This window comes from Plodia interpunctella, chromosome 5 (genome assembly GCF_027563975.2).
Source record: "Plodia interpunctella isolate USDA-ARS_2022_Savannah chromosome 5, ilPloInte3.2, whole genome shotgun sequence".
Lineage (NCBI taxonomy): Eukaryota > Metazoa > Arthropoda > Insecta > Lepidoptera > Pyralidae > Plodia > Plodia interpunctella.
In genome coordinates, this window is record NC_071298.1 from 3630672 (window position 1) to 3643411 (window position 12740).

Sequence of the window (12740 nt, forward strand, 5' to 3'; positions counted from 1 at the left end):
TTGAAAAATATGAAAAATACAAGAGAACCATGACACCTTTATTATTTCACTAGCTTTTGCTCGCGGCTTCGCCCGCGTGAATTTCATAATAAAATATCGGTCATTCTTTGAGAAAATTGATGAAGAGTATGTTTACCAATTTTCAGCTTCTTATCTTAAAAAATTTATTAAGTCCCATATAATCTTTCACCCACCTTTTAGAAGGGTTGAGGGTTAACTTACAAAAAAAATCTGAAACACTTATTCATTAATAGGCATGGTTACACAATTTAAAATATTGTCTTTACTATTAAAATCTAAGTGACTACTCCCCTGCGTTACTGGGTAGGCTGCCCTGTCACAAAGATAAACTGGAAAGGAAATAATTAACCACTCAAAATAACATAAGCCCGAAGGCATATTCTATACATAAATGGGAGTTTTAGCCAGTTCAGGCAAGTTTTTAACGAACACCTTCAGTCTTATGTTATAATAGTATAGGGTAAATATAAGATTAACTTTATTACAGAACTTCCGTTTCAGAAATGTTCGAAATCTACTATTTTAATACGCCAACCGTTACTGCTCCTCAGGTTGAACAATTTCTGCTAAGACTATACTTAATAGAAAATTCTTATCAGATTGGTTAACTTTTACTAAGACGTAATTTTCATATATATTATAGAAGAGCTGTTGCTCGCGGCAAAGAAGACATGGGGAATAAAATAGATTTTTGAGAGTCTCAAGATGTTTATGAATCATGGTTAAAAACGTGGACCAAATGAGTCTTTTTATAAATACCTATGTTAAAAATGCTCATTAGGCTGATCAACTTTTGTTAAGATGCTTTTATTATATCTGTTAGGTATAGTGTAGCGGGTCTGTTGGAGTTCGACATCAGGTGTTCCATTTCTTCGATTTTTAAAAGTCTACAGAAAATGCTCATCAGGCTGACCAACTTTTGTTAAGGCGCTTTTGTCATATCTATTATAGTGTAGCTGGTCTGTTGGAGTTCATCATCAGGTGTTCCTTATCTTCGATTTTTATACGTCATCAGAAAATGCTCATCACAGCGAACAATTTTTGTTAAGGTGACTTTTCTATATTTCCTACAGTTTAGCTGGCCTCTATAGGTTCTGCTAGAACTGTTCCAGTTTCCAAAATAAATTATACCCTATATGTTGACCAGGTTTTATAGTTTACAACAAAAAAGTTTCATTCAAATCCATAGATCCAGATATTAGCGTGTGCAAACTTTTTTAAAATTCTTATTCTATTACTGATTCTCTATCGATCTCAATTTTTTTTATTTAATATCTTCAATGTACAGAAACACTTACTGTTTTATTATATGTATTGATATACAAAGGTGGGAGCACTGACAAGTTGACGTGGTTCTTTTGGGTAAACTTAGGACCACGGGCAAGAAAAAGTGCGCGTGGTTCACCAAGGTGGACCACGACCTACTTAAATGTAACATGTTGTCACCCCACCTGTATGTTGGTTATAAAAAGTACGTGCGTCCGTTGTACTAGTACGTATTTGGTTGTGATCTATATTGCCAGCTCCACACTGACGTCGAACTGCTGGTTTTTCATTGAGGCAATAAAAAGTACTCATACTAACTTCACGCATTCGCGTCGGCATGTCTGGAATTCGACGATAGTGTGGAACTGGCATACAGTTCCGTGCGAGGTGTAGCACTGAACCTTGTAATGGGTAAGTAGGGTTGAATTCCCTTAGTGATGTATGGGCAACAGCATAAGCTTCGCAATGAATGAATTGATTTTATTTATAAATATAATAAACCCACAACAACTTTAAATGTCATACATTAATTTTAGTTCATTAAATATCACAACAAATAACAAAATATACATAAGTGGAAATGTCCCCAACCAATTAATCACTCTTGCTAGCGTCGGACGCTTTTTTAATTCGTAAACTGCAATTAGGAATTGTTAAGTCATCTTTATCTGAAGTGGAATGATTTCTTATGGAATTAGAGGTCACCTTCACCGACGACAAGTCATCAGCATTGCTGAATAATCCATTTGACACGTTTGAGCTCGAGCTAGAATGGTAAGTCATTGATTTGAAGATTTGTACCGGCGTGGACGTCCGGGCTCTGTTGCCCAGCCCGCTGTCTATTGACCTCTCTTCTCCTATCATCTGTGACGAATGTTTCATTTCTTCCGGCATTTTCGTCTCAAATAAAGAAACAAATTCTTCCTCTGTATCGTTTCGTCTCGATTTATTAGTAAAGGTAATTTTATCAGCTAATTCCTTAGTCAGAAACTCCTTTACTGTCATCGACTGGGACATATTCGCTTGCTGTCCATTATTTTTTGAATCTTTTTTCTCCTCTTTTTTAGTCAACTGCATTATGGTTGATACAGAATCAGTCACAAGTGCTGGAATATCTTGATTGTTTAAACTTTTTATTTTAAATTGCGATACGCTCGAACTTGACGTATTTGAAGACGAGGATAGAGCCAATCGTTCTTTCGTTTTCTTTAATGTAGAAGAAGCCCAACCCATACCAAGTTTCTTGAAAGCATTTTCTAAATCTGGATTTGATGAAAAACTCAAAGTGTCAGAACTTTCGGCAACGTTTTCTTTGTCTTGAAACATTACAGTAGACTTCTTTTTCTCCTTTCGTACCTGCGAGAGACGGAGGGCCAGTACGGAAGATTCAGATGAGCCGGTCGTGGAGTGTACATTCGACACTGTATCGAATTTAAAAGGTTCGGTTATAACTTTACGTTTTAACAATTCTGCTATGACGTCCGGCAGACTGCTGTCTGATTGCATTGAGCTCAGATCCTCATTCACGACGTCATCTTTAAGAACGTCGCCCAGATTCGAAGCCTCATCCACTGTTCCCATGTCATATTGTTTAGCATATTCTTGAATGCTTATAAATGGTTGTAACATTATGTCGTTAAATTGTTTCAAGTCTATCATTTGCAGTTTAGACTCGTCAGATGAATCCGTAGTTAGTTTCCTTTGTTGAAGTCTAGTTGACAAAGTAAGATCACTTTGTAGCAAATCAGGGTTTGCAATTTTTTCCTCATTATTTTTGAGTAATTGACCACCAGGAGAAACTCCTAATTCTTTATTGGAGTTTATATTTGTTTCTATACTATCAAACTTATTGTCTGTATGCGAAGATTGATTTTTGTATCTCACACTCATTGGTGAATCGACTTCGACAACAGTCGACAATTCGTGCGGAGTGATGCCTTGCACATTCCGAAGGTGCATTCGCGATAAAGCAGGTGGAGGTTTAGTCCTAGGTTTAGTCGCATCATTTACTGTTATGTCAGAAGGAACTTCTACTTCCGATTGCAATGATTTTGTAAACAAAGGTTTAGGAATATCAGTCAAGAAAGATATGTATTTAGAAGAATCTAACGTCTCACCCTCCTCACTTTCGCTTGTAAGTGCTGGTGTCGAGGGCTTTAAGTTCAGCTTACTTTGAACATCTACAAAATCTATTGATGGTTCTGGATTACGATTATTTTTATCAGACCTTTGGTCCACATCAGATGTTGAATCGGATGTCGATGTTTGACTGTAAGCTAGAGATTTATTTCTTCTTACCTCTTCTAAAACTTTGGCGAGGTTCGATAATCGTTGAGTACATTGTTCCGTAAGATCGGCAATTTTTTCCATATTTTCGAGTTTATTTTCTGCTAACTTTACATAATTGGGATCATCGTTCGTGTGACGACTAGTTTGTGTGGATATAGCATTGCAAACTTCTTGTGTATCAGTGCCGACTGGAATATCTCTCAGACTCACTGGAGCTGCGCCTAGCGTAGCAGATGACGCTCTATGTTGAGGTATGCAAACCTTGCTGTTGCTCTGTCTACAATCTTGATTTTTATCAACGCGCTGTTCATTTCTTGTAGGTCTTTTTGAATATTTTGTAGTATCTAAGTCGGAAGCGTCACTTTTCCGCCTATAATCCAGATTGAGATTTTGTCTAGGTGTAGGAGAACTCCTACTGCGACCTTTCTCTACATTTTTTATAGATACATCTAGTGGCCTCTGCGGTATCGGAAGAGGCAAAGGAACGCACGTATGCGACGATTTTTTAATATCTGCTGACTTTTTCAGCAGGCGTTTCGAAATATTCAAAGATTTAACTTTATGTATTGATCTCTTTTTATTTAGACGTGCAGCAGACACTTTTATGTGTACATGATTTTGTTCCGTTTTACCTTGTCGCTCTTCTTCTGTTCGATTTATATTAATATATTCACTTAATATTTTTTTTATAAATTCATTTTTTATTTGCTCTAGTGATAATTTAGGTTCAGCACAAGCTTTTTCTTTGCCCGTATTTTGTGGCACATCTATAATAGAACTCCCTGGAGTAGCAACAGTACTGCATTCTTGGTCCACTACTTCTAGAACCTTTATGCCTTCTCTATTGAGGGAGAGCAACTTGTTAACATAATTTTTAATTACAGGATTAAATGTGGTACTAGTGCTATTATCTTTTTTCTTTACATTCCATGTATGTTTACTTGACGAAGTTGCACTCGCAATGGTATGTTTTGGCAATACTGTTCTTTTTTTGGTTGTAGTTAGTCTTGAGCTCTTACGCCCTTGAGATTTGTGATCTTTAACTGAATCGGAATTGCATTCACACTTACGACATTTGCGAAATGGAATGTTTCGTTTATTACAACTATTATCATTACAAGGCATTTCACTTATCGAAGTATTATAGCTCCTGCATGTGTTTGGCGGTGTCGGAATATTTGTCTTCAAACATCTGAGCATCTTCTTTGTTTTAGTTGGTAAATTTATTTTTTCCGTGCTTGTCTTTCTGCTAAAATATTTTTCAGAAGCTCTATCTTCATAATGATTTTCAAATTTGCCAAATTCATTATTGTATGCTTTATTAGTATCCTCGTCTGAATCTCGTCTAAAATATCTTGGTAACACCACTTCAGGGGGGCTCATGTAAGCAGTTGATGTTGACGAACTCATATGAATGTAAGGGGGCCGCGTATTGGTAGAATTAAATGTTGTCTGTGTGTATGTGGATGCAGAAGTCTTTGGGCTGGAAGGCGGATCTTCTTTAGCGATGTGATTGGGAACTGCGTAAGATAAATTAAAAGATGTACAAACACATTTATCAACCAAGATGTTTTCTTGACCTTCTTCTATGTTTTGTACAGCTTCACTAACTTTAGTGCCTGATATGGTATTCTCTTCTTTGTTTTGAAGTGGTTGCTCAGTTGATATTCTTTGTTTAGTGACTTCTTCACTTGGCGGGATATCAGGCACAGCCTGTGTGGCTTCCTCAGCAATGTCTACTGGTTTATTTCTAGATTGGCTATCAACTGGAACTTCGTTTTTAGTACCAATTTTACAATCACAATCACAAATACAATCACATTTTTTAATAGATGTTGATTCTTCAGTTTGCTGTGATTCTTGTATTGGGTATAATTTATCAGCTTGGCTTTCAGGTTTTTTCTCTTCTTTAACAGAATCTTTCTTTCTAAGTTGTATAATAACTTCATAATCATCATCCTTGAGAAATCCAGATGCACCTATATAGAATTTCCCTGCCTCTTGGCCTTCGTCATCTATGAGTTTCACGATACCACCTTCGGGGCACGCTGGGTTCTCTTTATCATTTGTTGCAGTTTTGAATGAAGATGTGGAAGTGGCTACTGAGGGTTGAGGTGTGGGCGGAACTGCATACTGTACGGGTTTCGTAGAACACACACATGCACACTTGCAACCACTACAGCAGTTTTGATCACTGGAAATTAAAAAAAAAACTCAATATAGATAATCTAATTTTGTCAAAATATTTTATACTAGTTTTTTCTTATTAATATTTACCAGACGTTCTTCTCTTTATCACCTTTTTCCCATCGTATATTGGTACCTGAAAACATAAAAGTACTTATTTAAAATTGCAACAGACAAATCAATCCTGGCTGTCAATATTTTAAATACAATTTAGATTACGAAGAATCTATCTTTCTTGTACATTGTTCAATCTGGACCAGGGCCAGTAGGACCTCGGAGCAAAAACAAAGAGATGTCTTATTACCATTTCTTTAACAAAAGCTGTGTGATGATCCGCCGGATTGGGACAGACAAGCGGGGAAGCGACGGCCTCTGTGCGCATTTCATTATAGCTGTGCACGAGTTTATACAACGGATCATCTATATTTAGCCCGTGACGTATAGTATTGTATATTAAGGACTACGTCCAAAGAATGGGATGGGTAATTTCGTCGTAGTTAATTATTTAAAATTCGTTGATATCTAAATATGTATGTACGTACCTGTATTACGTTGTTGATCTTTGTCCAGTAGATGGCATTGGCATGGATTGCCGTAGGTGATTTCATCTTTGCTCAAGGATATAGTCCGGCGCTCTCCTGAATTGTCCGTGAAATATAATGACGTTATGTTATCCCTGAAAATTAAATGTTAATATTAATATAATTCCTACTGCAAAAGAGATAAGTGAGAACTATACTAAGAGATAGGCGATTAAGTGACTTTCACTATGTTAACACTTACACAAATCTATTTATAAATAACCCGATAGCAACTTCCAGTATAAACAACAACAAATTAAAAAAAATGGCACTCCTGCTTTAAAAAAAATGATAACAAAATGAACATAAAGTACGAACTAAAATTGCAACTGAAAACAATCTAGAACTAGATGTTTTTAGGATAATCACTTTGCGAACTGTAATTTACCACCAGGGTTGCCTTGCAGAGGAAGATTGCCACATTTCTACATTTGCAGTGTAACAGCTGGTTACGTTGTAAGAAACTCTGAGGAGGAAGGAGGGGTTAGCAGGATGAGGACTGGATAACGTAACAGGTTTAGAAAAACACTTACCCTTTTTCTTTTGTTGTTTTATATATGCCTGAAATAAAATGAATATATTAAAAATAACTGTAAAAATCAAAGAAGAATGTAATATATGAAGAGAATATCAATAATGGTATTTTTTACATTGCATTCTGTATTTGTCCAACAAGTGATGTAAATTTTGGAAAAGGACGCTTAATAAGCGACGAGAATATTAAATTCCATAGATACACTTACCCTCCTGAATATGCTCGATAGATACTCTATTTTGCACTCTATCGTTATTTGCAATAGCCTCTTCATTAGAGTTCTTTTCTTTATTAATGGAATGTAAAGATTTAGAAATACTGTTTATCAATTTAGCCTGTTTCTTTGCCTTATCCTTCTTTTTCGTTTCCAAAACTTTGTAAATAATTATTCTTTCAGCTTCAGTCAGTTCTTTATCAGGCTTTTTCTTGCTTTTTTTCTGAGATAAGTTTAAATTTTCTACCGAACTTGTATCTGATGAAGAATCACTGGATTCAGTACCATTTTGAATAAGAACAGTCTCAATTACTGTTTTCGGTTTTTCCTGGTCCTTATCTTTGGTAGGCGGCGTGTGTTTGTGGCGCGACCTGTATTCATGGTAGCTGTCAACTTTACTGAACTTGACATTGTTCCCAGACTTTGGCTTCGTGTTGGGGATGGTGTGTATTGCCAAGCTACCATCACTTTCCGGTACAGGCATCCAGGAGTACTGGAAGTCGCGCGATTCAATATTGTCTCCATTTTCGGGAGAGTTTGATCTATGCCTATTATTTTCCGATAATGATCTTTTAGAAATCTGAAAATTTTAATCAACAATCAGTTCATCATTAAGATTTAGTTAAATTTAGTTTGCACATAAAGCAGAAACCCAGTATATACATTGTGTTTTAATAAAACTGACTGAATGTACTCTGTAAAATGTATAAGTTTTTTAATTGGACTCTATAGATGTTGATAATTAATTTATAAATGTAAGAAGAAATGTATTAACTACCCGAGGTCCATGCTTCTTGCACTCCTTTTCGATTTTCCGAAACTCTTGTTGTAATTTATGCTGACGGCTGTCCTTAAGCATCTTTTCACATCGTTCATCCATAAATGCTGTTTTCTAAAACAAATAAAATATGTAATAACATTATGTTTACATTTAATATTAAGTACTTTCATTATTTATAATCATATCGGCATCATCATCAACAGTTATTTAAATGTCTCCACAGCTGATATATTAAAAATATGAAATACTGTCTGTGTATCTGTCTTTCATGGCTAAACCACTGGGCTGATTTTGATAATTTTTTAGGCTAATGCAGGTGAAACTGAGGTGCAACAGCTAGTCTAAAATAAAGGTACAGAATTTAAATTACATATTATTAAATAATTATGTTACATACCACTGTCTTGCTTCCCTTTTCTTTAGGCAATGAATTTAGAAATGATAGTGTGTCATTGTACTCTTTTTCCACATTTTGCTTTGTCATAGCTATCTTGCTTCTCATTTCTTGCAGTCGATGTTGATGCTCTTTCTCCTTCGCGTCATTAGCAGCACCCTCTTTCATGGCCTGAGCATAGGCATCTTCTTCTTTGTGCGCATTATGAAAAACTAACTGCTCGTCTCCACATGGTATGTTCCTGCTATCTCTGGTTGAATGATTGTATACTGTCACAGAATTTCTTTTTGGTATTCCACTTGAGGTAGCCATACTTGAATGTGGGGACTTTTCTCTGGGATTGCCTTTAACTGAAAAATTAAAGTTATCATTTAGAAAATTTCATACATTATAAAATTGATGTAACTGTATATAATTTTAAGATTTAAAGGTAATGAAACTAAATGATGAATTCAGATACATATACAAGCAAATTAAAATTATTAAAATAAGGCCTACAGTTCTACTTTTATTTTATGAAAGTGAAGATTAATGTCACAGCCAATTTGCAAAACTTGTAACCTGATAATTTTTGAGAAACTTTATCCCTTCTGAAAGGGCTTGATCCCCTCAGCACAGGACTTGGTTGTATATCTCTCGTTGACCGAATTGAACTAAAAATCTTATTAATTTGTGAATTAGTCACAGTTATTTCTGTTGCTTCATGGTGATGGGAGATTCTGTGAGAGCAAAAGTGACAGTTGGACTCCGCTTGCCAACACGGGACAGGGATAACTTGCTCATCTAGAACATGACAAACATCACTACCTTCATTCCTTGTTGGTCTGGCACGAAGAATTGTCTGCTTCAAGCTTTGTAAGTCCCCCACAGGTTTATTTGCTACTTTTTCTGTTTCTCTTAATCGGAGCTTTCTGCTTTGCAAATACTCTGAGACCTGTGTAAAAGATGGTTTTAAAGTAACCCTTTCTTCAGGTATGTTAGTCAACCCTCCACGCAAGCTAGAAGGCATCTCTTCACTGAGAGCAAACAAATCAAGTCTCCTGCTTTTGTCCGACTTGTTTTCTGCATTGTTGACATTTAATGAGTCTTTTTCGCTGTCATCTCTTGGCAAAGACAAGGCTGGTACAGAGGGCTCCCACTCACTTGGCATCACATTGACATCCCACTGTGTTGCCATATCAGTCTGTGTCACAGCTTCTCTTCCTGGATTATTGTCAAGATCTTCAACATTTTCGTCATTTGGACATTTATCTTTGGACTGCTCATTCACAGTGGCATTTGATGCTTTTGTCAATATCTTATTGGCTACATTACCTGACTTTTCTCTGCTGATTTCATTAGCAACTTCCCTAAGAAATAAAAAAAAATATTTTTATCTAAACACTTAACAATTGAGTATAAAAGCATTTATTAAAAAAATACAGGAATAATTAGGATAAGGACAAGATTGTAATATTCCTTACGGCAAGACATTATTATATACAGACAACACAGCCCTTAAAATTACAACTACAACTAAAATTATACCTTGCTTGTAGTTTTCTGTCCAGTAACTTTTTCTGTTCATCTAACAGAGCCTGTTTCTTCTTCCTCAGTTCGGCAGCCGCCTCCCTGCCACGTTGTTTGGATAAGTCAAGCTTCTCTGGAGAAACTGAAACAATCAAATTCCTTCTTACCATATTCTACAAGTACACTATAGTCACGACCAACTAAAGTTTAATTTTACCATCCGTCAAATCCGCGGCCTCCTTGTGACCAGCACCCACACTTTTGACACCTTTAGCATACAGTACTTCCAAACGCTTTACAAGCTTCTCTTGATGCTGTAAATACTCTTGCTCTTTCTTCAAGTCGACTTCACTGACTTGCCGCAACTTTTCAACTTTAGCGCGTTGTCTTATTTTCTTGGCAATATCTTTGGACTGCTCTCTAACCTAAAATCTCACTCAAAAATAAACAACTTTTCTAAAAACTTTAACAATTTAATTTAGGCAAATTTTATAAGATTATTATAAACCAAACCTGCTGAAGCCTCAACTTTCGCCGTCTCAAAAATTCATTTGTTTTAATGCCTTCAAACTCGGACGTCATAATGACATGTAAACTTTCAAAATAAGTTTAATATAATATTTATTCAGTAAAATCCTATAATAATTAACTTGATAAAATGTTATACAATAGCACCGTTTCAAATGCAATCTTACAAATTTACAAATTAATTAACAAATAAAGCGAAGCAACCATCAACCAAACTTTCAAAATGTCAACGTATTTTGTTGTCGACTGTTTGACAGTGACATAACAGTTTAAGGCGACACTGACAATCAGACTGAGAAACTGACGATTGGATACTACTACTAGATCGCCAATAGGTATGACTGAAAAAGATGGACACATTGGTGCACGAATTTAGAACGGTGACATTCAATAGGCAAATAACATAAAATATTACTGCACATTTATCCCGCGTTATGTTCTGCTTTATTTGAACAAATAAAGCAGAACATAACCTAATAGTGGTATTATTTTCAGGATAATCCTTCCTTTTTCCTTTAAACTCACATCATAATTGCGTAGAAGGTATTTTTGGTCTTAAATCTGCAACAATATTGAAAATTGGCGCATTTTGTCTCTATTGGCAATGTTTGTATACCTTAGTTGTACCAGTATCAGCGCCATCTGCGCTGAGCTTCGCGTAATATGCCATATAATTACAAAATTAAATGTCTGTGCAGGTGTCTTATCTACTGATGTTTATTGTAGGTAAACTTAGTTTATAATCAACAATGTTTTTATATCTGTGATCATATCATACTCTGAATTTGGAGGTATCATGGAATTAGTAGGTACTCCTACTTACTAAATCCATGATAGTTATATAATAAGATAGAAGATAAATAACAAATTAGAACATGTTGGTATTTTTAATTTATGAACTTTACTTTCTCAAAAATTTTCTTTCATGTAGCTAATATTATGGAATTTTTGTAAGTTTTACTTTGATTCTTGAAAATATGGAACTATGGATTTATAAAAAATAACGATCCGACGCAACTAGCGGCCCGTTCCGTCTTCTCTTGTGTAAAAACATAATAAATTATGCTCTATAAATAATATATAGAATAAAGCACCATCAACACAGTATTTATATACTGTGTGTGACCCTGACCATCAATTTACTACTTTACACCGGAAAAATAAATATGGTTTCCTTTAGTTTTAGATTTAATTCATTAAATATACGTTAAAAATATCTTACAAAATTATAATACTGAGTTAAGCAGTCCACCAGAATTGGCGGCGTTCGAGGCTCCGCTGCTGGCGTCTGAAGATGAGCTGCCCCCGACTAGCCCTCCTACAGGTGAACCATCGCCCGTCAAGCCGTTACCTACACTACCAGTATTGCCTCCGACAAGTCCACTCACCAGTCCGCCATTGTCACCCCCCAACAAACCTCCCACTAGCCCACTATTCGTGTTACCATCAGATGACCCCTTGTCATTTCCACCAGGAGCAGAGCCAACTAAGCCGCCTAATAAGCCCGGTACAACCCCTTGGTTAGAACCACTGCTACCTAGCAAAGACTTAAGTAAGTCAACAACTACGCCTTCGTTTCCACCGCTCCCACCACCCAACAGGCCCTGAAGTAAATTAACGACAGCACCGTTATTATTAGAAGAACCACCTTGACCGTTGCTACCAAGTAATCCACCAAGTAGGCCAGGCACGAGGCCCTCGCTACCTGAAGAGGAACTTCCAGTGGTGGTTGACGATGTTGATGAACTCCCACTACCATTATTTCTTCCACAACTATGAGTACTATGCGTAACAGCATTAACTAAAGCATCAATCAGCTTACTGATAATGTCTCCTGTATTTATGTCATTATTATTAGAACAGGAACACGGTTGTGGTTGAGGTTCTTGTTTGTGTGGATATTGGTTCTGGTTCTGATTGCTCTCGAGAACTCGCGCGAGCGCCAAGAGTGCGCTGAGATCATCGGAACCTCCAGTACTGCCGCCGTAACAAGGTTCCATGGGAGCCGGCATGTAGTGGCGTATTGTCCTTCCCACAAATTGAGCTTCAGATACCTAAAGAAAGAAAAATATTTTTTAAGGAAGATAAAGTTATTAAGTATACCACCTGATAACACATTTGTTTCTAGATTCGGAATCTATGTCAGTACGCAGATTCTTCCTTTTGAAATCTAAGATGATGACTACAAATCAACCTTACCCAACTACACATAAACACAGCAAGAGAAAATATCCTGAGGCTCGCCATTATTGGAAACAATGAATATAATAATGACATGTTGGTCTATTTAAAGCATTGTATGATTCATTTTACCTACACCTGTTGCGGGTGCGATTAATATGTTACAAAAAACAAAAATTTGATAGCAACCACATAAAAATACAGGTAACTTGTCCTTTTGTTTCTAATCACTCATAAACACAGGATTTCATAAT

The 12740-nt window shown here is 36.2% G+C and overlaps 2 protein-coding genes across 5 annotated transcripts; both read right to left on the minus strand.

The window, feature by feature from the left end:
- Positions 1 to 1746: 1746 nt before the first annotated feature.
- LOC128669674 (uncharacterized) lies at positions 1747 to 12733 on the minus strand. 4 transcript variants are annotated; one of them, XM_053744654.2, is made up of 13 exons: positions 12505 to 12733; positions 10291 to 12359; positions 9995 to 10202; positions 9796 to 9919; positions 9076 to 9617; positions 8272 to 8618; positions 7872 to 7985; positions 7088 to 7673; positions 6878 to 6905; positions 6733 to 6810; positions 6306 to 6439; positions 5854 to 5899; positions 1747 to 5770 (listed from the first exon to the last, which is right to left on the minus strand). In XM_053744654.2, exons 2-13 carry the CDS (start codon positions 10357 to 10359, stop codon positions 1882 to 1884), a joined length of 6165 nt encoding a protein of 2054 aa, XP_053600629.1. In that variant the 5' UTR covers positions 10360 to 12359; positions 12505 to 12733; the 3' UTR covers positions 1747 to 1881. The 4 variants fall into 4 exon arrangements, with proteins under 4 accessions (XP_053600629.1, XP_053600627.1, XP_053600631.1 ...); XM_053744652.2 differs by having other exon boundaries at positions 8830 to 9617; XM_053744656.2 differs by lacking the exon at positions 6733 to 6810.
- LOC135309712 (uncharacterized transmembrane protein DDB_G0289901-like) lies at positions 11532 to 12317 on the minus strand. Its single transcript, XM_064435950.1, has one exon. It carries the CDS (start codon positions 12315 to 12317, stop codon positions 11532 to 11534), a length of 786 nt encoding a protein of 261 aa, XP_064292020.1.
- Positions 12734 to 12740: the final 7 nt, after the last annotated feature.